The sequence below is a fragment of the Marmota marmota genome, unplaced genomic scaffold (genome assembly GCF_001458135.2).
Source record: "Marmota marmota marmota unplaced genomic scaffold, marMar, whole genome shotgun sequence".
In the NCBI taxonomy this organism is placed as follows: Eukaryota; Metazoa; Chordata; class Mammalia; order Rodentia; family Sciuridae; genus Marmota; species Marmota marmota.
In genome coordinates, this window is record NW_025999960.1 from 18,606,941 (window position 1) to 18,630,565 (window position 23,625).

General features: G+C 43.9%; 1 protein-coding gene across 6 annotated transcripts in view; it reads right to left on the reverse strand.

The window, feature by feature from the left end:
* Positions 1 to 814: 814 nt before the first annotated feature.
* Csad (cysteine sulfinic acid decarboxylase) overlaps positions 815 to 23,625 on the reverse strand; it is a 26,274-nt gene continuing 3,463 nt past the window's right edge. Inside the window, exons 2-17 of one of the 6 annotated variants that reach the window (XM_048802802.1) lie at positions 12,074 to 12,160; positions 11,279 to 11,306; positions 10,910 to 11,045; positions 10,473 to 10,599; positions 10,297 to 10,387; positions 9,833 to 9,939; positions 9,286 to 9,401; positions 8,724 to 8,803; positions 8,375 to 8,429; positions 4,098 to 4,214; positions 3,951 to 4,015; positions 3,592 to 3,673; positions 3,000 to 3,199; positions 2,794 to 2,845; positions 2,565 to 2,654; positions 815 to 1,427 (exon numbers count right to left, since the gene is read on the reverse strand). In XM_048802802.1, coding sequence (XP_048658759.1) covers positions 1,254 to 1,427; positions 2,565 to 2,654; positions 2,794 to 2,845; positions 3,000 to 3,199; positions 3,592 to 3,673; positions 3,951 to 4,015; positions 4,098 to 4,214; positions 8,375 to 8,429; positions 8,724 to 8,803; positions 9,286 to 9,401; positions 9,833 to 9,939; positions 10,297 to 10,387; positions 10,473 to 10,599; positions 10,910 to 11,035 — 1,482 coding nt within the window. In that variant the 5' untranslated portion in view covers positions 11,036 to 11,045; positions 11,279 to 11,306; positions 12,074 to 12,160 and the 3' untranslated portion in view covers positions 815 to 1,253. Of the gene's footprint in view, positions 1,428 to 2,564; positions 2,655 to 2,793; positions 2,846 to 2,999; positions 3,200 to 3,591; positions 3,674 to 3,950; positions 4,016 to 4,097; positions 4,215 to 8,157; positions 8,194 to 8,374; positions 8,430 to 8,723; positions 8,804 to 9,285; positions 9,402 to 9,832; positions 9,940 to 10,296; positions 10,388 to 10,472; positions 10,600 to 10,909; positions 11,046 to 11,278; positions 12,053 to 12,073; positions 12,161 to 23,625 lie in introns of those variants that run through there. The other 5 variants (XM_015493523.2, XM_015493521.2, XM_048802801.1 and 2 more) reach the window with 5 other exon arrangements.

The window sequence follows — 23,625 nt, forward strand, 5'->3', positions numbered from 1 at the left end:
GAGCTACCACATCCAGCTTGTTATCCTTTTTTTTTTTTTTTTGGTGCTTGGGGAATAAACCCAGTACCTCATGCATGCCAGGCAAGCACTTTACCACTGAGCCACATCTCCAGCCCCAGGTGTTATTCTTTTAAATTTCCTTTACATTGTTTATAAGGCTATTTCAAGGGTGGGAAGTAGACAAGGCTCTGGTCTCAAGACACAATCAGTGCCCATTTTGTCTTTAATGTCACCAAAGAACAATTAGACTTTTCCCCTAAAGATTTTGGGGGAGTGGGGTGTGGTGGTGCACCTATAATCCCAGCGCCTCGGAAAGCTGAGACATGAGGATTACAAGTTCAAGGACAGCCTTAGCTATTTAGTGAGACCTTAAGCAAATCAGTGAGATCCTGTCTCAAAATAAAAAACAAAAGGACTGGGGAAATAGCTCAGTAGTAAAGTGCCCCTGGATTAATTCTCCAGTACCAAAAAATGAAAATAAAGAGAAATAAAAAAATAAATAAAAAGAGCTAGGGATGTGGCTTAGTGATTAAACATGCCTGGGTTCAACCCCCAGTGCCAAAAAAAAAAAAAAATTGGGGGGGGGGAATAAGTGTTCCTTTATTAGACTTTCTTATGTTTTGATTTTTTTTAAGTTGGAGATGAACACACACCTTTATTTTATTTATTTATTTTTATGTGGTGCTAAGGATTGAACCCAGTGCCCACATATGCAAGGCAAGCGCTCTACCACTGAGCCACAACCCCAGACCCCTGCCTTTTGTTTAAAGTTCTCCATTATTTGGTTAGAATAAACTTCAAAACATATCAGTAGTATACTTGAAATTTTAATTTTATTATGTTCCTATTACATAATGCATATTCATTACATAGTAAAAGGAGAAGGCACAAAAGTATAAAGGGGTCAATTTTAAAATTGCCTATTATCTCATCTCAGGGAAAACAAACTCTGGCATAGTTCATTCATCAGCCTTTTCCTATGTATTTCTGAACATTGCTCATTACTATATAGTCCTATATCCAGCTTTTTCAACATAACATTATATTATTTTTCTCAATTAATAAAAATTCTTTGTAAATATAATTTTAATGAAAGAATAACCTTGCATCCTATGGATATAGTTATTTAAACATTCTCCTAATAGCTTAAGCCTACTTTGTTTCCTAGAGAGGCTATTTTGAGAACGCAGGAGGCAATGCAGAGAGACTCAGTGGGGTGAGGGGTGGCACTGAGGCTTCTAGAGGAAGAAGGCTCATAGGTCCTGGCCTAGCCGCTCCAGCTCGTTGAGGAGGAAGTCTATATCAGCACAGGTCAGAGTGGGGTTAGCTACCACCATTCGAAAGAAGTTGCCATGTGTCCCATGGGGCTGGTAGCCGATCATCATGGAGCCTTCCTTTACCATGCGCTCCTTGAGCACAGGGGCTACCTATGGGAGCAATAAAGAGTCCAGCTGTAGCATGGGGTCAGGTGAGAAGATGGGCCAGCTACCTGGACTACCCGGCTCTCAGAGCTGTTTTTCCCTCCCACCCAGCCATCTTCTGGAAATACCTTCACTGCTTAGACCCTCACCTTGGCCCCACTTTACTTTTTCCACCTCATCCAACTTGGTTGGCCTTCTCTACCTTCTGCTTTATTCCTCATTTCTCCTACCTACAAGATAGTTGTAGGACAGGTCTCATGCTAAATCCTGACTTTCCTGATTTTCAACCCTGCTTCAGTCTACCTTCAAACTTAGTCATCCTGAATGTCTTCTTCCCCCCTTTCCTGGTTCCTGTCTTTTTTATTTCCCAGGGATTACCCAAGGGTACTTTACCACTGAGCTACATCCTAGTCCTTTTGTACTTTTTATTTTTTAATTTGAGACAGAGTCTTGATAAGTTGCTGAGGCTGGCCTCAAACTTGTGATCCTCCTGCTTCAGCCTCCAGAGACACCAATTATAAGTGTGTGCCACCACTCCTGGATCCTGTAATATCTGATCTGTGCCATGTGATCTAGCGTGTAATTTACAAAACCACCTTGAAATATTGGCTTCAAACAGTAATTCTTGCTTTCCACAATAACAACTTCATGAGGGCAAGAAGATTCTTGTCCTTTCAGATTATCTGTAGCACCTAGTACTAACCCATTCTTAGGGACCAGACAGAACATACTTCCTTGCCTCTAGAAGGCATATCAAATTGGCCTTTCTGTGTTTCTCTGTCCCCGGCATCATTGAAAAGACTCTTCCTGTTATTTCTACCTTATATATCTCTGACCTGGGCCTGAGTTCCCAGCACAGACCCTAGCACAGGGGTCTGTGTGCTGCACACTAACTTTTTTGGGTTCTCCTGTGATGCTCCTTTCTGTCATCTTATTTCCCCCAAACATATCTTATTCCTATTCCCTTCTCCCCCAGCCCCCCACAAAAAGGACAAGCTTGTGTTGTCTTCCAGTTACCTAGCCCCTCAGGAGCAAGAGACCAATAGGGGGACCGCCCATATCAGGAATGGCCAGCAGGGGGCAGAAGTGCACCAGCTGCATCAGTTCCCTTAGCAGGGCTACCCAGAGCCAGACAAAGCCTACCTGAGACAGCCTTTGGCTGTATTGTGGACTGGCCTGCTTCCCCCGCAAGCTGGGAGGCACAAACCAGAAGCACACGTTGACAAACTCAGGCTGAGGGAAATAAGGAAGGGGAAGGGTATGAGCTGAGAAAGGAGGACCATTTTCCCTTTCACCGCCACTCTTTCTCCATGTGAGCTTGCTGTGTGGAATACGCTGGGATAGATGGATGCAAAAGAACATGGGATCATACCTCCATGACCAACTCAAACCCTTCCCTCTTCTTTATTTCCTCCACCAGGTACCTGGAAACAGAGGGTGACAAATTGCAGGTGGAGAGGGGAAGACAACCATATAAACTGAAGAGAACCACAGAGATAGGTGGAGGAAAGTAATCCTGAGGGCAGAAATGGAGGAAGGGTAGACCCTGGGAGGGGATCTGGGACCCCCCTTGCCTACCGGGCAAGAGCAAAGGCCTGGTCGATACGCTGCTCCAGCCCTTGCCCACCCTGTGCTTTCCACATGAGCCACAGCTTCAGACAGTCTACACGGCGGCCACACTGCACCACCTTGTCACCCGTATCCAGAGCCACATCGTAGAACTTGTCCTGCTGGAAGAGGTAGCTGGCCTGGAATCCATGGCAGCGCTTGAGCAGGTTCTATGTGGGGAAGAGGTTGTCAGACCCCCATGGCTCCACCCAGGCTCTCCCCTAGTGCAACACTAAGGGTCTTTAGCTCAGTCTACCCATGCCTGCGCTGGAACCTGGCAGCACCATGGAACAACTGCCAGCTAACTGGACCCGTTTCTCTGGGCTTTCTCCAGTATGCAGAGCTCTTCCCAAACTTTCCCAGGATCCCTCGGACTGCAACTTTAAGCTGGCTATCTTCTCCTTTGCATGAGGGCTCCCAATGTAGGGGTAGGGTGGTGGCAGGTGAGATGGTAAAGGGGACAAAGTAAGGCCTGGTCCCCCTCTAAAGTGGGATAGAGAAGAAGACAGGACTCCAAAAAGGACATAGGCCAGGGCCAGGCCAAGGACTGGGAAAGACCCACCGAGGTATCCTGGAGAAGAAGAGCAGAGCACTGCAGTCCTGCAGCGAGGAGCTTGTGGGGGTTCCAGGCCACGGAGTCAGCCCTGGGTGAAGCAGAGCAAAGCCAGGTCAGTGGCTCCTCCTCAAGTTGCCTAGCCAGAGCCGTTCTCTTCCAGACCACCAGTAGAGGGGTCTCATCCCCACCCCAGCAGTCAGGAAGAATTCCCATGTCTGACTTTCCAGCACAGATCAACCATTCCCATCTCCATCTGTATCCCAGTACCCTCCTTCCCCTACCCCACCCTAAGTTCCCACTCCATGACTATTCTGAGGATCAAGGATTGGAAGGCTGGGGTTCGGGCAGAAGGGAGCCATATGCACCTCTGGATCCCATCCAGGAGATGCCTGTGTGTCTGTGACAGCAGGACGCTCCCACCCCAGGCAGCCTGTGGAGCAGGAGGAACAATGTGGGTCTTGGCCTCAGCTCAGCTCACCCCACCCCACCCACAAGATCCAAGTCTCACTCACATCCACGTGTAACCACAGTCCGTGACGCTGGCACACATCGGCAATTGCATCCAGGGGGTCAAAGGCTCCCAACACAGTGGTGCCAGATGTGGCACTGACCAGGAACGGCACAGCACCCTGCGAAAAGAGGATTTAGAGGATTTAGCCTGGTGCTGGGACCCAGTGCTAAGTTCTTCCCATACCCGACCTTGTCCATTTCAACTTTACAACACTGCATTACTGTCCTCTTTAATTTGTAGGCAGGAATGTCTTTCTCACATCATCCCCCAAAATTAACACATAACAGATCAAAGTCCTAAATGTAATAACTAAAACAACAAAACTCTTAGAAGAAAATATAGGAGCAACATTTGTGTGTATGAGTTAGGTTAGCTATGATTCCAAAAGCACAAGCAACCAAAGAAAAAAATAGATCAACTGAACTTCATCAAAATGTATAACTTCTGAGTCAAGTACAGTGGTGTACACCTGTAATCACAGCTACTCAGGAACTTAAGGCAGGAGGATCTCAAGTTTGAGGTCATCTTGGGCAATTTAGGGAGACCTGTCTCAAAATAAAAAGTAAAAAGACTTGAGGGGCTGGGGTTGTGGCTCTGTGGTAGAGCACTTGCCTAGCATATGCAAGAACCTTGTAAAATATTGGTGGGAATGTGAAATGGTACAGCTGCTGTAGAAAGAAGCAGGGCAGTTCCACTTCGGGGTATGTGCTCCTACCAAATTTAAAGTAAAGCGTTACGGTGTGGATACACTATGGTTTGAACACCACCCCCCACCCTCCGCCTAAGGATTCATGTGTTGATAAATAATGCCCATTGTAAGATATTAAAAGGGTAGAAGTTGAACCTATGGTGTTCAGAGGTGGGGGTCTCTAGAGGTGATTAGGATTTTATAAGGTTATCAGGGTACAGCCCCATGATTGAATCCCGATGGTTTTATAAGAGGGAGACTGGAAGAAACAAAAACATGCTCCTAGCTCTCATCATGTGATGCCCTATACTGCCTTGGTGTTTTGCCAGCAAAAAAAAAATCATCACCCAATTTGAGCCTTGAACTTTAGACTAGAATTGAGAGCCAAAATAAACCTCTTTATAAAGTTACTCAGTTTCAGGTATTTCATTATAGTAAAGAAAAATGGACTAACACACAGGGTCTTTTGGGGGGGGGCAAGGATTGAACCTAGAGGTGCTTAACCACAGATTCACATCCCTAGCCTGGTTTTTATTTTTTATTTAGAGACAGGGCCTTGCTAATTTGCCGAGGCTGGCTTTAAACTTACGATCCTCCTGTCTCAGCCTCTCAAACTGCTGGAATTAGAGGCATGCACCACCATGCCCACCTGCACAGGGTCTTAAAGAGATATTTTGTACATCTGTATTCATTTCAGCATTATTCATAACTGCTAAATCATAGGTGCAACCCAAGTTTTTGCTGATGGATAAATGGATAAGCAAAATGTGGTAAATATATATAATAGGGATTAAATTTCAGCACATCAGGGAACACATTCAAACCATATCCAAAACATAATACCTTGGTTTCTTCTCAGTAAATGTAATAATGCCCCCTGGGTTACTGTCACAGAACAAAGCAAAATAAAACAGCACCACACACTTTCAAATACTCCCTCGATGGCAGGGAGAGTAGAGGTGGAGGCAGCACCAGCCCCAAGCAAGTACTCTTGGATAGGGAAGGCTACAGGTAGCGGGTGGAAACACAGAGGAAGCTGTCTTGGAAGACACATCCCATGGCTTCTGCACAAGCATAGAGTGTTCTTGTCCATCCACAATATCCACCATATAGTTAATTCTTCTTCCTCCCAGTATCAGCTCAATCATACTCTTTTTTTGGTACCAGGAATTGAACCCAGAGGTACTTAACCACTGAGCCATATTCTCAGCCCCTTTGTTTATTTATTTTAATTTTGAGATAGGGTGTCACTAAGTTGCTTAAGGGCCTTGCTAAGTTGCTGAGGCTGGCTTTGAACTTGCAATCCTCCTGCCTCAGCCTTCCGAGTCACTGGGATCACAAGCGGGTGCCAGCTCAATCATCACTTCTGAGGAATGCCTTTCCTGACTCCCTCACCACCTGATTCTGTCAACTCTCCTGTATTATAGCTTCAAAGAGCACTATGCACTTCACATTAACAGCACATGTGCAGCTGTTACATACATATGAAAGTCATACTTCCCTATTGGAATAAATGCTCTATGAAAATTAAATGGGCAAAAGATCTAAAGAGACACTTCTCTAAAAATGTGCAAATGCCCAATAAAACATGACAAGATTCTCAACATTATTAATCACCAAGGAAACGCAAATCAAAACTACAGTAAGATACTTCACACCAAGTAACTATAATCAAAAAGAAATAATACCAAATGCTGGTGAGTATATGGAGGAACTGGAACTTTCATACTACTGCTGGAATTGCAAACTGGTATAGTTACTTTGGAAAACAGTTTAGCGGGGCTGGGGATGTGGCTCAAGTGGTAGCGCGCTCGCCTAGCATGCATGAGGCACTGGGTTCGATTCTCAGCACCACATAAAAATGAAATAAAGATATTGTGTCCACCTAAAACTAAAAAATAAATATAAAAAAATCAGTTTAACAATTCCTCAAAGGTTAAATATAGTTACCATATGACGCAGCAATTCCATTCCTAGGTATATAACTAAGAGAAATGAAAAACATGTTCACATAAAAGTCTATATGTAAATGTTCATGGCAGTGTTATTCATAATAGGTCAAAAAAATGAAAATAAGTCAACCATTCATCAACTGACAAATGAATACATAAAATGTAATATATCCATACAATGGAATGTTATTTGGTCACAAAAAGAAATGAAATAATTGGTATTGTGACAACAGGATAAATACATACTGTTCTGAATAACAAAAATAGCCCTACAGTGTTCACTGTATACTAAGCTTGCAATATATATTTTATATATATAGTGGAGGTATTTTCATGTTAGTTTATATGCTTTTCCTACTTTATTCTCTTATTTTTATTGATTGATGATTAATGGATTGATTGCAGTACTGTGCATCAAGCCCAAGGGTGTTCCTATCACTGAGCTACATCCCTGTCATTTTTAATTTCTTATTTTGAGACAGTGTCTCACTGAGCTGCCCAGGCTGAACTCAAAACTTGCAATCATCTTGCCATAGCCTCCTGAGTAGCTGAGATTACAGGTGTGCGCCACTGCACCTGGCCTATTTTCTTTTCTTTTTCTTTCTTTCTTTCTTTTTTTTTTTTTTTTTGTGGTACCAGAGATTGAACCCAGGGGAACTTAACCACTGAGCCACATCCCCAGCCCTTTTTCTTTTCCCTTTTTAATTTTTCTTTTCTTTTCTTCTTTTTCCTTTTTCTTTCTTTTCTTTTTTTTTTTTTTTTTGAGGCAAGGTCTTGCTAAATTGCTAAGGGCCTTGCTAAGTTGCTAAGGCTGGCTTTGAACTTGCAATTCTCCTGTCTCAGTCTCCTAAACTGCAGGGATTACAGGTGTGTGCCACCATACCCACCAAACCCAATTTATTTTTATTTTTTGCAATGCTAGTAATCATACCCAAGGTCTCATGCATACTAGGCAAGTAAGCTACACCTCAGCCCAATCCTACCTTATTCTTTAAAATGGCTACATTGACATACTAATTCATTTAACCCTTACAACTACCCTCTGTGGTAAGTTCTGCAGTATTTCCATTTTACAACATAAGAAATAGATAATACAATAATTTATCTACTGATGTATACTTCGTTCCAGGAAACATTCTCATGCACAGAATTCTATACACTTGTGATGATGGTTGACAGCACAAATTCTAAGCATTGGAACTCTGAATCAGCAGATACATTTAAAAATCATATAGCTCATACCCAAATGCTGTCCCCAGTGTACAGCTACACTGTCCCTGGTGGCTTCAGCAGTCCACCCTAAGTGGACACCCTGACCTGTACCCATGAGCATAGCTAGCACATCCTCCTCAGCTTCTCCCAGCCCTGACCCCCAGCACACAGAAACCTTCCACACTATGCTCCAGGCTGCTAACACCTGCCTGCAGTGCTGCCTCAGCCATCCAGTCCCATCTTTGAGAATCCCACCCTGCCTTCATGTCTCGGCAGAGTCCCCAACAGCAACATGGTGTTCTTGCCCATCAGCCTTCAGCCCACTGCAAAAAGGGCATGGAGATGAGGAGAGGCATGAAGGGTGATGAACAGGGGGAGCCCAAATAACTGTCCAGAGATGGGACAGAGTGGTCCCATTCCACTCACCTCAGCTTCAGCCAGACTGATCTGCCTCTCCAAATCCTCAGGGATCATTTTCCCTCTGAAAAAGAAAAATGAGTGAGTGGAGAAGTTATAGGTCCTCTAGGCTAGGAGGCATTACTCTGTTGAAGAATGATAAGGTAAGGTTGGCAATGCAGAAGCCATAATACTCTACAAGTCTGAGGGCACAGGGCAGGAAACTTTGGCAGGCACTGGGAAGCAGGAGCAGCAATTCTACAGGAAGAGTGAGGGGAGAGAAATCCACCAGGGATACAGGCCTGAGGCCAGAGTTTTCTGGCAGCAGGGAGGTACACTATGCCAAGCTGGGTCAGGGCCATGTCGGCAGGACCTTCACCTCTCATCAGCCTTGACCACTCGGACACTGTCAGTGCCAAGTCCCAGAAAAGCAGCTCCCTTGTTGATGGAGTAATGACACTGTTGAAGAATGTAGATGGCAGGTTAGCATGACCTGGGCTAGGGACCAGAAGGCAGGGTGGATGGGGAGAAGAGAGTCTGGAAAATGTCAAGTATGAGCTGCAATAGATAGGACCCCAGAGGCCAGAGCTTTCCAATTTTTTATATATACGAATTGCCTGGGTGTCTGGTTGAAACACAGATTCAGATTAAGTAGATCCGGGTAGGCCTGAGCTTCGGCTTCTCTAATAAGCTCCCAGGTGATGTCAATGCTGCTGGCCCATGACCATACTCTGAGTAAAAGTGTGAACCGTGTCCATTGTACTTGTTGCTCCTGTCCTACTCTCCTACCAAAAGAAAAAATGAACATGGCCCCCTTGATTGGAAAGAAGCACATCCTCTTAGGGACAGGGTAGGGCAGGAAAAGAATCTGAAGGGGCTCTGATTGATGTGGCTAGAGATTAGAATCAGAAGCCCAGGGCTGGGTCTATACTCTTCCCCACCTCCTTTGATGTGAAGAGGGCCAATGGTGGCAGTGCCCGGAGGCCCCTCTGCTTGCAGTCTGGGTAGCGCTGATAGCGGGCCAGGTTTATGGCATACATGTTGGAGATGGAACCACCTGTCATAAGGAGGGAGTGATGGCAAGAGGGAAGGATGGTGAGTCAGAATGGAGCTTGCTTCCCCAGAACTTTCCACCCAGAATAACTGACCAAAGCAACACGTGTGACTGGCTCTCAGGCCACAAATTCCCAGGGATCTACAAATGGCACGAGAACCCAGAACAGACCCGGACTCAGCAGATTCTCCTGATCACCCCCTCCACACCCAAGACTACCCCTGGAGAGAGTCCCTCACCCCCTGCCCTAGAGCAGGCATCCCAGGGACTGTTGGCAAACACCAGGGTAAAGGGGACTGGGCAGCCTCCTTGCTGGTCTGGCCCTGGCCCAGCTGGAAACGAAACAAAGAGGAATCACCCCTCCCAGACAGCAGATTAGAGCAAGAGAATGGTGTGGGAGGAGGAACCCTACAGTTCCCCTCCTCCTCACATACCAGGGCAGAAGACCCCATCCCCAGAGCTCCAGCCCACCAGGGCCCGGAGTTTCTTCAGCACCTCCTCTTCCATGAGTACAAACACAGGGGCGATCTCATATGTGTACCTGCCAGAAGAGCAATGATGAGAAAGGGGAAGAAACAGGAGGGACTGCCAGTTCAGGCTCTTAAATTACTAGAGTCAGAGAGAGAAGGTGGTGAGATAACCAAGGAAGGGTCCCCAGGGAGAAAGAGTTGGTGACTAAGAACCAGCAAAGCACCGATGAGAAAAAACTAGAGTCAGAACACATGAGAAAGCTTGGGGAATTGGAGCCGAAAGGACAGAAGGAAAAAACTCTGCCAACAGGCATTCCCAGAAAATGGTATAGAGGGGCAAAACCCATTCTTCTCCCCTATCTCTAAGGCACCTCCCCAGCAAATCTGAGTCCTCTGTGGGCTGGAGGGAGGGGTGTGGGATGGCTCACGGGCTGGTGTTGAGGCTCTCAGTGATAATGCGCCCAGCCAGAGAATGGGGATCCAACCCTGAGAAGAGCTGGTTGAAGAACCGGGGGTGACCTGGAGAGAGGGGAGCAAGGGAGGGGACTCAGCGTGCAGCTGGGTACAAATGCTGGAGACTCCTCCCTTCAGAACCCAGGCCCACCAGTCTTGACACTGTAGCGAATCACAGCCCGGCAACGCTCCAGGATCTGTTCCTGTGACTCGCCCTGGCTCTGCAGCTCCAGATCCAGCAGCTGCTTAAGCTCCTCAGGCTCCTTCCACTCACAGACCTGGGAGGAGAAACCAAGGATGCAGGGACCTCAGCCCCTGAGGACTCGCTGCTCCAGAAGACATAGGACATTACCAACCTGCCCTTAAAACAATTCAAGAATAGTTTCAAAATGATACATGAACAAGGGTAAATAAACCTAAGACCCACTATGCAAATTTCTTTTCTTATTTTGTGGTATGGAGGATTGAATCCAGGGGCCCTTACCACACAGCTATCTCCCCAGCTCTTGTAATGTTATACTTTGAGACTGGGTCTCGATAAGTTGCTCAGGGCCTTGCTAAGCTGCTGACCAACCTCCACTAACCCACCTTCTCAGAAGCACTGGTCCCTTTCCGAATGGCCTCATCCACAACAATCCCAAATACGTCCTGGAGCAAGGTTTCCACAGCCACAGGGTCCCCACCAGGGGAAGGGAGCAGTTTTGAATCAGCCATCAGGTAAGTTCTGTGAGCAGAGTAGGAGTCATTCTCCATTCAGCCTGTGCTACACCCCACCCAGACCTAACCAGCAAGACCCTCCAAGCACTGGTGCCCAGTACCAGCCTCCAGTGTACAAAGTAAGTGTCAGCATCCAGGGAGAAAGTCAGGGGACACAGGAGGGAGAGAAAAAAGGCAATTAATGCTCAGTGAGTGGAATCAGTGGCCACTGTCCACCAAAAGCAAAGAGGAAAAGCTTACCTTCTGCTCAAGTCTCTGTTCAGGTGAGCTGGCCACAAGGTACACAATTAGCTTTTCAGAATAGTAGGACCAAGACAACAGAGGGAGTGGGATGAAACCAGCAGTCACATGGCCATGGCACAACTCTCATGACCCTTGCCCGAAAGAGAACTTTCACAGATTTGGGACAGGGACAGCAGGTTAAGTTCCCTGAATAATCATTAGCTGACAGAGGTGGTGGGGGCCGGTGGGGAGAAGGGCAAAAACAGGTGGCACATTAACCTAGGGACTGAGGGGCACAGAGCCTGAATGTATTGAAGAGGGGATTCCCACCAGGAATTCAAGAGGACAGACCGGTGGTGTGGGGGACGTCTGAAGTGGGAAGAGAGCAGTGGGCAGGGTAGGGGGCAGAGCAGAAGTGAGGGGGCCTCAGCCATGGAGGCAAAATGGTTTAGGCAAGCCTCAGAGGACAATATCTTTTGCACCCTAATGCCGTCTTCTCTGACTGTTCTGATTTCTGAAGCCCTCTCCTACAGCAGGAAGGAAAGGAGGTTCCACTGAGGGAGAATTCCATTACTTGAGTATAATCCTCAGTTTCTGACCCTGCAGGAGCACACAGACACACACGCAACAGTTACAGCTCAGGGTGCAGCTGGGTCCTAACCCTAAGTGTCCTCAGAATCAGGAAAGGAAACCCAGGAGGCTGAAGACTGGGAAAGACTCATAGCAGATGGGAGCTACATCTTGAGAGTGGGCAGGAGAAATGGGATGGGCGAAAGGGAGGAGAAAGAGTTGGGCTTGGTGGCAGGTACATACAGTCCCAGCTACTCAAAGACGCTGAAGCCGGAGGATCACTCGAGCCAGGAGTTTGAGGCCAGCCTGGGCAACAAGGCAAGATCCTGTCTGGAAAAAACAAAGAGAGATATGGGGGAGAGGGAGAAAGGGAGGGAGAGAGGAGCACTGGGGCAGGGAGAGGAATGCCAGGAGCTTGCGTGGGCAGTGAGCAGGGCCAGGGTCAGTGAAGGCACTGCTGGCTGGAATATGGGAGCAAAGGCAGAGCAGGCAGAGTAGGCAGAGTTGGGTGAGATCATGGCAAGTCTTTCCTGCCAGCCAGGCCAGAAAATGTAAGCTTCGTCCTACAGAAAATGAGATGTGAAAGATTCTTTGGCAAGGGATGTGAAAAAATTGATACTCTCAGAAGACTAATAGACCAATTTATAACAGCACGATGCAGAAGAATTGACAGGGTGTTGCAGTAAGCCAGGCAAGAGGTGATCCACACTTGAATAAGGGTGGGATGAGTAAGAAAGGGAAGAGAGAAGAAATTGTAGCCTCAGTCATTCCCTGGAGTACAGTTAATTCAACACTCAGAGAATGTACATTGGAAAAGTCAAAAATGAACCTGGATGTTCATGCCTGCGTGACAGAGAAAATGGCACGCTTAAAACAAATATGGATGCAGAAAGAAGAAACTGGATGAAAATTAAAACAGTGATTTCTTAGAAGTACTCAGCCAAGTGGAGACTTCCTGGGACTACAGATATGCATAGGTAGATGGTCAGATCTAGAATTCCGATGAGATGCAAGAACTAAAGGCGATTTAGGAGTTGGGATAGATGAAGCCTTGTGAAAGGCTCCATTCCCCAAGGAAGAGATGTTCAGAGAGAGATGGCTAGGGAGAGAGGAACAAACACCAAGGCCTGGAGGAAATTTCCAGATGAAAGGACATGAACAAGAAGAGAATCTAGGGCTGGGGATATGGCTCAAGCGGTAGTGCGCTCGCCTGGCATGCATGCGCCCCGGGTTCGATCCTCAGCACCACATACAAAGATGTTGTGTCCGCCGAAAACTAAAAAATAAATGTTAAAAAATTCCCTCTCTCTCTCTCTCTTAAAAAAAAAAAAGGGAATCTAGAATCGGGCCTACTTCCTTAATGTGGGCTGCTCTGATGTACTTGACTGTCAATAGCCACGGAAATTCACACTAGTTAACGGAGGGTCAAGGGAGCAGGTGGTCCAACTCTTACACATTTCCTAAGTAGACTGGGTTTGGAGAAAACCAGAGAGCCACAGGCCTGGAGAATGGAGGACACGGTCCTTCGCCAGCTCTCCTGTCAGCTCCTGACAGTGGTAGCATGGAGTATGGAGGTTGAAAGGCTAATAAAAATAAGCCCCGAGGCGAGGGGTAGAGCTCGGTGGAAGAGAGCTTGCCTAACATATGCAAGGCCCTGGGTTCAATCCCTAGTATCTCAAATATAAACAAAAAATAGGCCCCATTTTAATACTTAACCAGATACCATGTACTTACAATGCATTGTGTGCTAACCTCCATGACCATTCAGGGTAAACTTACTACTCACATTTAAAGGAGGAAACAATTTCAGAGATACTGTGTAACTTGTCCAGGACACAGAGCCAGTGTAGGGTTAAGCCAGGTTAAGCCCCTAACTGCCCTGCTCTCCGGCAAGTTTTAGGCTGTGCCCTCCTCTGGCCTCCCAAAAGAGCTGGTGTTTTTTCATTCCTGAGCCTTTCTGGGCTTCTGCCCCAAGAACCAGCTTGTTTCCTGTTGGGCCCCTACAGACATACTGGCTTTGACTTTCTGACATTGGCTACACTTCTCCTCTGCCTTCTAGCTTCTATAAAAAGGCAATTAGTGCTGAGTGATAGCTGTACTGACTGGTGGCATTGCTGACAGGTGATTGGGTGAGGACTAAAATGAGCCAATAGGCTTTTCTGGAAATACAACAAGAAAATGCGGGCTGGGATTGTGGCTCAACAGTAGAGCGCTCGCCTCACATGGGTGGGACCCGGGTTCAATCCTCAGCGCCACATAAAAATAAAGGCATTGTGTTGTGTCCATCTACACCTAAAAAATAAATATTAAAAAAAAAGAAAAGAAAATGGACAGGAGGCAATTGATAACTCTTGCCTCCTGACCATTTTCTTGTTATATTTCCAGATTTAAAATTCTACTGATGTAATTTTAGTGGAGTTCCAGGAAGGAACCTAGTTTACACCTAGTTTAATGAAAAATCTAATTCCTATCTCATTCTATGTGACCCAGTCTCACTCCCACTCACACAGGAAATCACTAGAATTTTTAAGGCAAATACTAACAAATGTAAAATATATTCTTATTTTCTCTCTCTTCATACAAAAGTTAGTACATAATCATTCTTCTGTACCTTGCTTTTTTCAGTTAATAAAATACAGGTGCTCTTATCATATCAGTACATTTAGAACTTTCTCATTTTTTAATACTATGATTTTATTAAGATATAACTTACCTACCACAAAAAATAATTCTTTAAAGTACACAATTCAGTGGTTTTCATATATTCACAAACTTGTGCAACCATCACCACTAACTCCAGGACATTTTCCTCATCTCAATAAGAAAAACTCAATAATAGTCACTCCCTGTTCCTCCCACCCCAATCTCTGGCAACTACTTATCTATTTTTCATCTCTACAGCTTTGCTAGTCTGGACATTTCACATAAAAGAAATCACACACTATGTGGGTTTTTTTGTTTTGTTTTGTTGTTTTTGATACCATGGATTGAACTCAGGAGTACCTAACCACTGAACCACTTCTGTGCACCCCCCCTGCCCCGCCCTTTTTTATACTTTATTTAGAAACAGGGTCTCACTGAGTTGCTTAGGGCCTGGCTAAATTGCTGAGGCTGGCTTTGAAGTCAAGATCCTCCTGCATCAGCCTCCCGAGCTGCTGGGATTACAGGCTTTCACTACTGTGTCTGGCATTATGTGGTCCTTTTGCAAGGAGCTTTACTTAGCATAATGTAGTCAAGGTTCATCCACATCATAGTGTGTATCAGTACTTCATTGTTTTTTTATGACTGAATCATATCCATCTTTTTTCTTTTTTTTCTTTCTTTCTTTTTTTGGGGGGTACTGGGATTGAACCCAGGAGCACTTAACCACTGACTCACACCCCCAGTCCTTTGTTTTGAGACAGGGCCTTGCTAAATTGCTTAGGGCCTCACTAAGTTGCTGAGGCTGGCTTTGAAGTCATGATCCTCCTGCCTCAGACTCCTGAGCTGCTAGGATTATAGGTGTATGCCCCCATGCCCTGCTACAACATTTTATTTATCCTTTTACCAGTTCTTGCATATTTCAATTGTTTCCACCTTTGGGCTATTATAAATAATGCTGCTGGGAATATTTGTTTACAAGTTTTTGAATAGACATGTTTTCAGTTCTACTGGATACATATCTGGTAGTGAAATTACTGGGTCATATAGTAACTATAGTTAACGTTTTGAGGAATTACCAAATTGTTTTTCAAAATGGCTGTACCACCTCATAGTTTCCACCAGTAATGTATGAGAGTTCCAGTTTCTTCACATCCTCGCTAATATGTTATTATCTTCTTCTTTTGTGTGTGTGTGTGTGTGTTTATGTGGTGCTGGGGACTGAACCCAGGGCCTTGTGCATGTGGGAGACAAGCACTCTACCAACTCAGCTGTATCCTCAGCCCTGTCTTCTTTTTCAATATAGCCATCTGCAGGGTTGAGTTGGATAGGGATTGCCAATATCCACAAAGGTATCATATATGAAAATGCCTGTGTGCTCAGCCTCAGCAAGAGAGTATGCTGTTGAGCATTTGAAATGAGGAGTAAAAAATGATACCTCAGGGCTGAAGGTATGGCTCACTGGTATGTGTAAGGCCCTCAGTTCAGTCTCTAACACAGCAAAAAAAAAAAAAAAAAAAAATCTCAGTATAATTGTAATTTATTTGAATGTCTTTATTAGTCAATTTTGCTGTAGTGACAAGGGCTTCAAAATCCCACCTGCCCATGACAACATAAGCTTTTGTTTTGTTTTTGAGATGAGATCTCACTGTTTCCCAGGCTGATCTTGAATTTCTGGGCTCAAGTAATCCTCCCACTTAGCCTCCAGAGTGCTGAACTACAGGTGCCTTAACAACAGAGGTTTATTCCTCTCTAATGGTTCTAGTTCTGATGGTGGTGTTGGCTCTAGTTCTGATTTATGTGATTTTATTCTAAAATCCAGACTGAAAGAACTATCTGGGACACACTGTTCTCATGGCAGAGAGTAAAGAACAAAGGTAGAGAAAACCACAAACTCTTAAAAACTTCTCCTCAAACCTGGCATGTGGCGCATTTCCTCACGCCCCACTGTCCAAACTAAGTTGTACATGGAGCCCTGGGCAGGGGTGAGAAAAGTGTGTCCCTCCCAGGAGAGGACACTGCATAGCACAGAGCAGTGGGTGAGATAAACCTCCATAAGATGGCTGGACACTGGCCTGTGGCAGTTTCACATTCTGCTCCACCTCAGTCTCCACTGCTTCTGTGCACTCATTTATGTTAAGTTTTTTTTTTTTTAATATTCTTAGTAGTATATGGACAAGACATCTTTATTTATTTTTTTACATGGTGCTGAGAATCAAACCCAGTGCCTCATATGTGCTAAGCAAGTGCTCTACCAAGGTCTAAAGGTTTCCTCTCCTTCGCCCTCAGGGACAACTCTCAATTATTCCTGCTCACTTCTTTAATCTTCATCCTCTAACTCTTCCTCACAGCACCACCCCCACCCCACCCCCCAAAAAAAATCTCTCACTACATGCCCCCTTCCAGCCACCTCCTCTTCACAGCAGACCTTTTTTCTGCAGTACTGGGGATGGAGCCCAGGGCCTCAGGCTTGCACTCTACTGCTCAGTTACACTCCCAGTCCCTGATCTTTTTTATTGAATCTTCAAAGGCTGTTGCACCTTTTTTTCTCTTTCCCTCAACACAATACTAAAACCTGGATAAAGCTTCACTTTTTTCCTCTGAGTTGGGCTATGCTGTAATTTTTTCCCCTTAAAATAGTTCCTTAAGGAGTCAGATGTGGTGGCACATGCCTGTAATTCCAACAGCTCAGGAGGTGGAGGCAGGAGGATCGCAGGTTCAAAGCCAGCTGCAGCAACTTAGTGAGACTATACACAACTTAGTGAGACACTGTCTTAAAATAAAAAATAAAAAGGGGTGGGGTACTAGGTGTATAGCTCTGTGGTAAAGTGTCCCTGGGTACCAATCCCCAGTACCAAAAAAAAAAAAAAAAAAAAAAAAAGTTTTTTCCCTAAAACATACACATTGCTAGAATCAAGGAATGTCCCTTGTTTGGTTTCCCAACTTCTCTATCTACTATCATCAAAGGTCTAGCAGGTGGCAAAGGGAGACAGACACTGCTCATTTTGATTATGCAACCCATGCTGGTTCACAGAGGGGAAAGGGTTCAGCTTGTTCAGCAAACATGGACTGACTGTCTACTTCTGCCGCCTGGTTGGCACTGCCCCAGGTGCTTGCTGTATGTGTGCTGTGGACTCCAGCCAGCAAGCCAGCAAGCCAGCAAGGGAGCTTGGGATGCAAACTGAAGGCATGATTACCACCACAGAGTAGTGCGCTCACCAAGGAAAGGTAGGACTGCTTCATTCTGCTCTGCTGACCAAACCCAGGCTTCCAGGAGCAAATACTCAGACTCATGAGATGATAGAGAACAGGAGCCAGAAAAGACTACTCAGGAATCATATACCTTGATCTGGTAAAAGGATGGGGTGGGCCTGAGTTGGGGAAAGTCACAGAGCAGGAGACCTGCCCGGGGGCAAAAGGATCTGACAATTGCAGTTACCTTCCCCCCTTTTTTTTTTTTTTTTGGTATTGGAGACTGATCCCAGGGGTACTCTACCAGTGAGCTACACCCCTAGCCCTTTTTATTTTGAGATAGGGTCTCACTAAATTGCCCAGGCTAGCCTTGAACTTTCAATCCTCCTGCCTAAACTGGGATTACAGACTGATTACAACTAGGATTACAGGTGTACACATCCATGGCCGCCTGGCAGTGCCTCTTAAAGTGCTTTCAACCAGAGTCTTGCACAAAGGCTATCAATAGACATTTGCTGAATTCATCTACTATTTATAGGTACTGAAAATACCACTGCATTCCACTTATATTTGATTCCCATCATCCAGGAATCTGTACTGATGGTAACTTGATTTGCAAAGGGTTGTTTTTTTTTTTCCCTCTACTGAAAGCCCTCTAATCCATTATCTCATTGATACTCATAATGGTACTAGAAATTAGATAGGTATTCATTCATTCTTGTCTTCAAAATGAAGACTCTTGGGCTGGAAAAAGTGAATTAATTTGTCCAAATTACAAAGGCAGTATAGCCAATTTTCGCTAACTTCGAGGCTAGTCTGTCTACATTAAGTCTGGAGTTTCTCACTATTTCTTCCCATACACACACACACACACAAGAACTGCAGCCAATATACAAATATTTGTGAAAATATACAACAACAGAATACCAGAAGAAAGTACAGGAAAATATTTTAATAATATTGAGGTAGCATGACACAAAAATTCAAAAGCCACAGATTTTTTAAAAATTTTTTTTAATATTTATTTTTTAGTTTTAGGTGGACACAATATCTTTATTTTATTTTTATGTGGTGCTGAGAATCGAACCCAGTGCCTTACATATTGAAGGCGAGCGCGATACCACTTGAGCCACATCCCCAGCCCACCACAGACAGATTTAACAATGTGAAACTTTAAAAATTTTGGGTAAAGAGACACCATGAAAGTGATGAAAGCTTACTCACAGCTTTCTATTTCTCACTCATAATTTTACCCACTCAAATGTTTTCAAAATATTCTTGTGCCAGGTGAAGCGAGCACCTACAAACCCAGAGACTCAGGAGGCTGAGGCAGGAGAATTTCAAATTCAAGGCCAATCTCAATAATTTAGACCCTGTCTCAAAAATAAAATACCTGGATTTGTGCCTCAGTGGCAGAGCACTCGCCTAGCACACATGAGGCACTGGGTTCAAACCTTAGCACCACATAAAAATGAAATAAAGATATTGTGCCCACCTACAACTAAAAAAAGAAAAAGAAAAAAAAAAGGTTTGGGGGTATAGCTCAGAGACAGAGTGCCCTGGGTTCAATCCCCAGTACCAAAACAACAGCAGCCAAAAAAAAAAAGAATTTTCTTTGCTCTTTTTGCAATTATTCTTTTTCATGTCAATTTTAAAAAACATTTTTAGTTGCAGATGGACATAATACCTTTATTTTATTTATTTATATTTATGTGGTGCTGTGGATTGAACCCAGTGTCTCACACATGTTAGGCAAGCGCTCTAGCACTGAACTACAACCCCAGCCCTCCATATCAATTTAAAAATCAGCTTAAGAGCTGGGATAGGGGCTGGGGATGTGGCTCAAGCGGTAGCGCGCTCGCCTGGCATGTGTGCGGCCCAGGTTCGATCCTCAGCACCACATACAAACAAAGATGTTGTGTCCGCCGAAAACTAAAAAATAAATATTAAAAAAAAACTCTCTCTCTCTCTCTCTCTCTTAAAAAAAAAAAGAAAAAAAAAGAGCTGGGATATAGTCTAGCAGTAGAGCTAAATAATAATCCCCACTACCCAAAAAAAAAAAAAAAAAAGTAAAACAATTAATTTAAATTCCATGCAAAGGGGCTAGGGTTGTGGTCCAGCAATGGAGTACTATTTAATTTAGCACTCGCCTGGCACATGCAAGGCCCTGGGTTTGATCCTCAGTACCACATAAAAATAAATAAATAAAATAAAGATATTGTTTCCAACTACAACTAAAAAATATTTTTTAAAATTCCATGCAAAATCGTGTAACTAGAATTTAGTTTACCTTAATCTACAGCAAGAATTGATGTCCCTATAAAACTATGACTACTACAAAACTACAAGACTACTATGTCTTCCTACTAGTGGACATAATAAAATGTCATCTAATTAGGCCTTTATGATTTCATTAAATAGCCTGTTTTGTTTTGTTTGTTTTTTCCTTTTCAAGACAGGGTTTCTTTTTTTTTTAGAGAATGATCTTTTTTAATATTTATTTTTTAGTTTTCGGGGGACACAACATCTTTGTATGTGGTGCTGAGGATCGAACCCAGGCCACACACATGCCAGGCGAGTGGGCTACCGCTTAAGCCACATCCCCAGCCCTCAAGACAGGGTTTCACTATGTTGCCCATACTGGCATAGAGCTCTCAATCCTCCTGCCTCAGCCTCGCAAGTTGCTAGGACTACAGGCATGAGCCATAGCACCCAGGTTGGTTTTCTTAACATATGACTGTGGCAGGAGCCTGAGGCAGTAGGATTACAAGTTGGAGGCCAGCCTCAGCAACTCAGACCTCCAACAATTTAGTAAGACCAACAATTTAGTAAGACCCTGTCTCAAAAAGTATAAAGGAATGAGGATATAAGTCCCTGGTAAAACACCCCTTGGTTCAATCCCCACCACCAAAAAATAAATAAATCTGACTTTCAGTTCCCTATTAAAATTTTTTCTAGAAATGTAATAGTTTTACTGTAAATGAGATTATTCTATGACATTTCATGGTTATTCTTTTTATATTTTACTTATATAATTTGTTCTCATGCTGGAGATTGAACTCGGTGCTTTACTACTGAGCTACACTTCCAGTCCTTTTTTTTTTTTTTTTTGTATCAGGGATTGAACTCACGGGCATTCAACCATGGAACCACATTGGCAGCCCTATTTTGTATTTTATTTAGAGACAGTATCTCACTGAGTTGCTTAGCACCTCCCCATTGTGGATGCTAGCTTTGAACTCAGGATCCTCCTGCCTCAGCCTCCCAACCTGCTGGGATTCCAGACCTGCACCACCATGCCCTGCTCATTTCCAGTCCTTTTTATTTTTGATTTTATATAATTTTTATTTGTTAATCTTACATCTGGCTATGTTGCCGAACTCTAATATTAATTTTACTATTTCGTCAACTGTTTCTCTTTATAAATGAATATATTAACATAATGAGACTTTTCGGTGCCCAGAAGCTCTATTGAATTAGTAGGGTTTTTTGTCGTTGTTTTTTGCAAAGTTGAGAATTGCACCCAGGGCCATGCACTACATCTATAGCCCTCATTTTTAATTGATATACAATAGAATATTAGTGTTAATGGTAAACATTCTTGACTTGTTTCTCTTGTTGATAGGCGATTTACAAAAACAATTAAAATGGTCAAAATGTAAATGTAATAAGAGGTTTTTTTTTTTTTTTTTTGGTACTGGGGATTGAACCCAGACCAGGAGTGTAGCTCAGAGGGACTGAACCCAGTTGCTATGCAACTGCAGTACCGCTAAGCTACACGCCCCCCCCTTTTTTTTGTAATTAAAGATTTATTTCTGGAAATGTTTTGCTCTCTCAATCTTATTCAATTTTGGGATGACACTAAAAGCACAAAGAACTTGCTTTCAATGGCCCAAAATGTTGACAGGTTGGGGAAATAAAATTTGTGTACAAAAGTTGATTGGGAATTCTTGTTTTTTCATCATAAGCATTTTTTCTTTAATAGAGCCATCAATTTTCCTAAGCTCACAACCTGATAGCACCTACAGCAGAAATTAGGTCTTAAATGGAATCAACATTTCCTTCAGTAAAGTGCATCTTTAGCAAGACCCCCTCCCTAACGGCTAAAGTTGGGAGTAGAATTTGAAGATGGGTTCAATTTTTCCATTTTTCTAATTCAGCCCGGCCCAGGGACCAAAATGCATGCCCAACTGTCCAACTAGTTTTGTTGGAAACTAAGGTAGGTTCTATGTCCTTTTCCAGCGAAGTCAGAGCTAGACAGCCTGGAATAAAGATAAAAGGTAACCAGGGTGTCCTGACTTCTGCGAGGACGTGAGCATGGCAGCCTCAGGCTACTCAAGGAACTCCTTCGAGACACTCATTTTCAGATTACGGTTGGGTTTACAAGGCAGGACTGTGCAAAGAAAGTTAACTCCTCCCAGCTGACCCTAAAATCTGCGGGTCTGGGCCCGATAGCAAACTCAAGGAAAGACAAACCTGACCGAGTTAAAGGAAAAGATCAGAAGTGTGAACTATCTGGCTTCTACTTAGGACTCCGACCCCAGAAGCGACGGAAGGGAAAGAAGTGGCACTTTTTCAAAGAGTCTTAACCAGCTCTCCCAAGAAGCCCTCTCAACCAGCGCCCGGAGATTTCAGGAATCCTATTCCTGCCCTCAGTCAAGATGGCGTCCCGGGCTCGCATTCGCCACGGCGCACGCGCCAGCCCTCCGGTCCGCCCTCCTCCCATCCTCCCGCGCGCCTCATCGCCGGCTNAGAATTGAACCCAGTGCCTCACACACGCTAGGCAAGCACTCTGCCACTGAGCCACAACCCCAGCCCAAAATTCTTTTTTTTTTTTTTTTGTGATGCTAGGGCTTCACACATACCAGAGAAACTCTCTACCACTAAGTTACATCCCCAGCCCAATAAAGATCATTCTTCTGAAGTAATTTAGTGTTTTCGTTTTTGTATTTTCCCAAAATAGTACACGGGTCACCACTATTTAATTCCAGAACATTTTCATTACCTGCAAAAGAAACCTACACCCATTAGCATTCACTTCCTGTAGTTTGTTTGCAATACTGGGGACTGAGCACAGGGGCATTTTTTTATTTTTTGAGATACAGTGTCCTTAAGTTGCCCAAACTAGCCTCAAACTTGTGATCCTCCTGCTTCAGCCTTTTGAGTAGCTTTACAGGTAAATGCTACCCTGTCTAGCTAGTTAATATTTTAATGTCTTTTTGAGTCTTTTAATAAATCCACTGGGGGCTGCAGATGTGGCTCAGTGGTAAAATGTCTGCCTGGCATGTGTGAGGCCCTGGGTTGGATCCCCAGCTCCACACACATAAAAAACAGCACAGGGAAGCCAGACATGGTAGCATACACTTGTAATCCCAGCTACTCAGGAGGCTAAGACAGAAGGATCACAAGTTTTCAGGCCAGTCTCAGCAATTTAGTGAGGCCCTAAACAAATTAGTGAGATCCTGTCTCAAATTAAAAATAAAAAGGACTGGGGATGTAGCTCAGTAGTAAACCAACCATGTGTTCGATTCCCAATGCCCCACACTATATATTTATATATACATATATATACGTATATATACATATATATACGTATGCATACATATACATATATATACACATATACATATATACATATATATACACATACACACAGTTATTACTGGGCACTAGAATTATGGATGATTTAAATTTTCTTATTTATAAACTTCCATATTTTTATAATTTTATATAAAAATTTCATATTACTTATGTAACTAAAATAAAGATATTTCAAAGCAATTTTTAAAATTAAGAAGGAATTAAGGGGTCATAAGAATTCTAAAACAGCTGATAGCTGTGGCATACACCTGTAATCTCAGTGGCTCAGCAGACTGAGATAGGAGGCCAGCCTCAGCAACTTAGCCAGGTCCTAAGCAACTTATTGAGACCCTGTCTCAAAATTAAAAAAAAAAAAAAAAAAA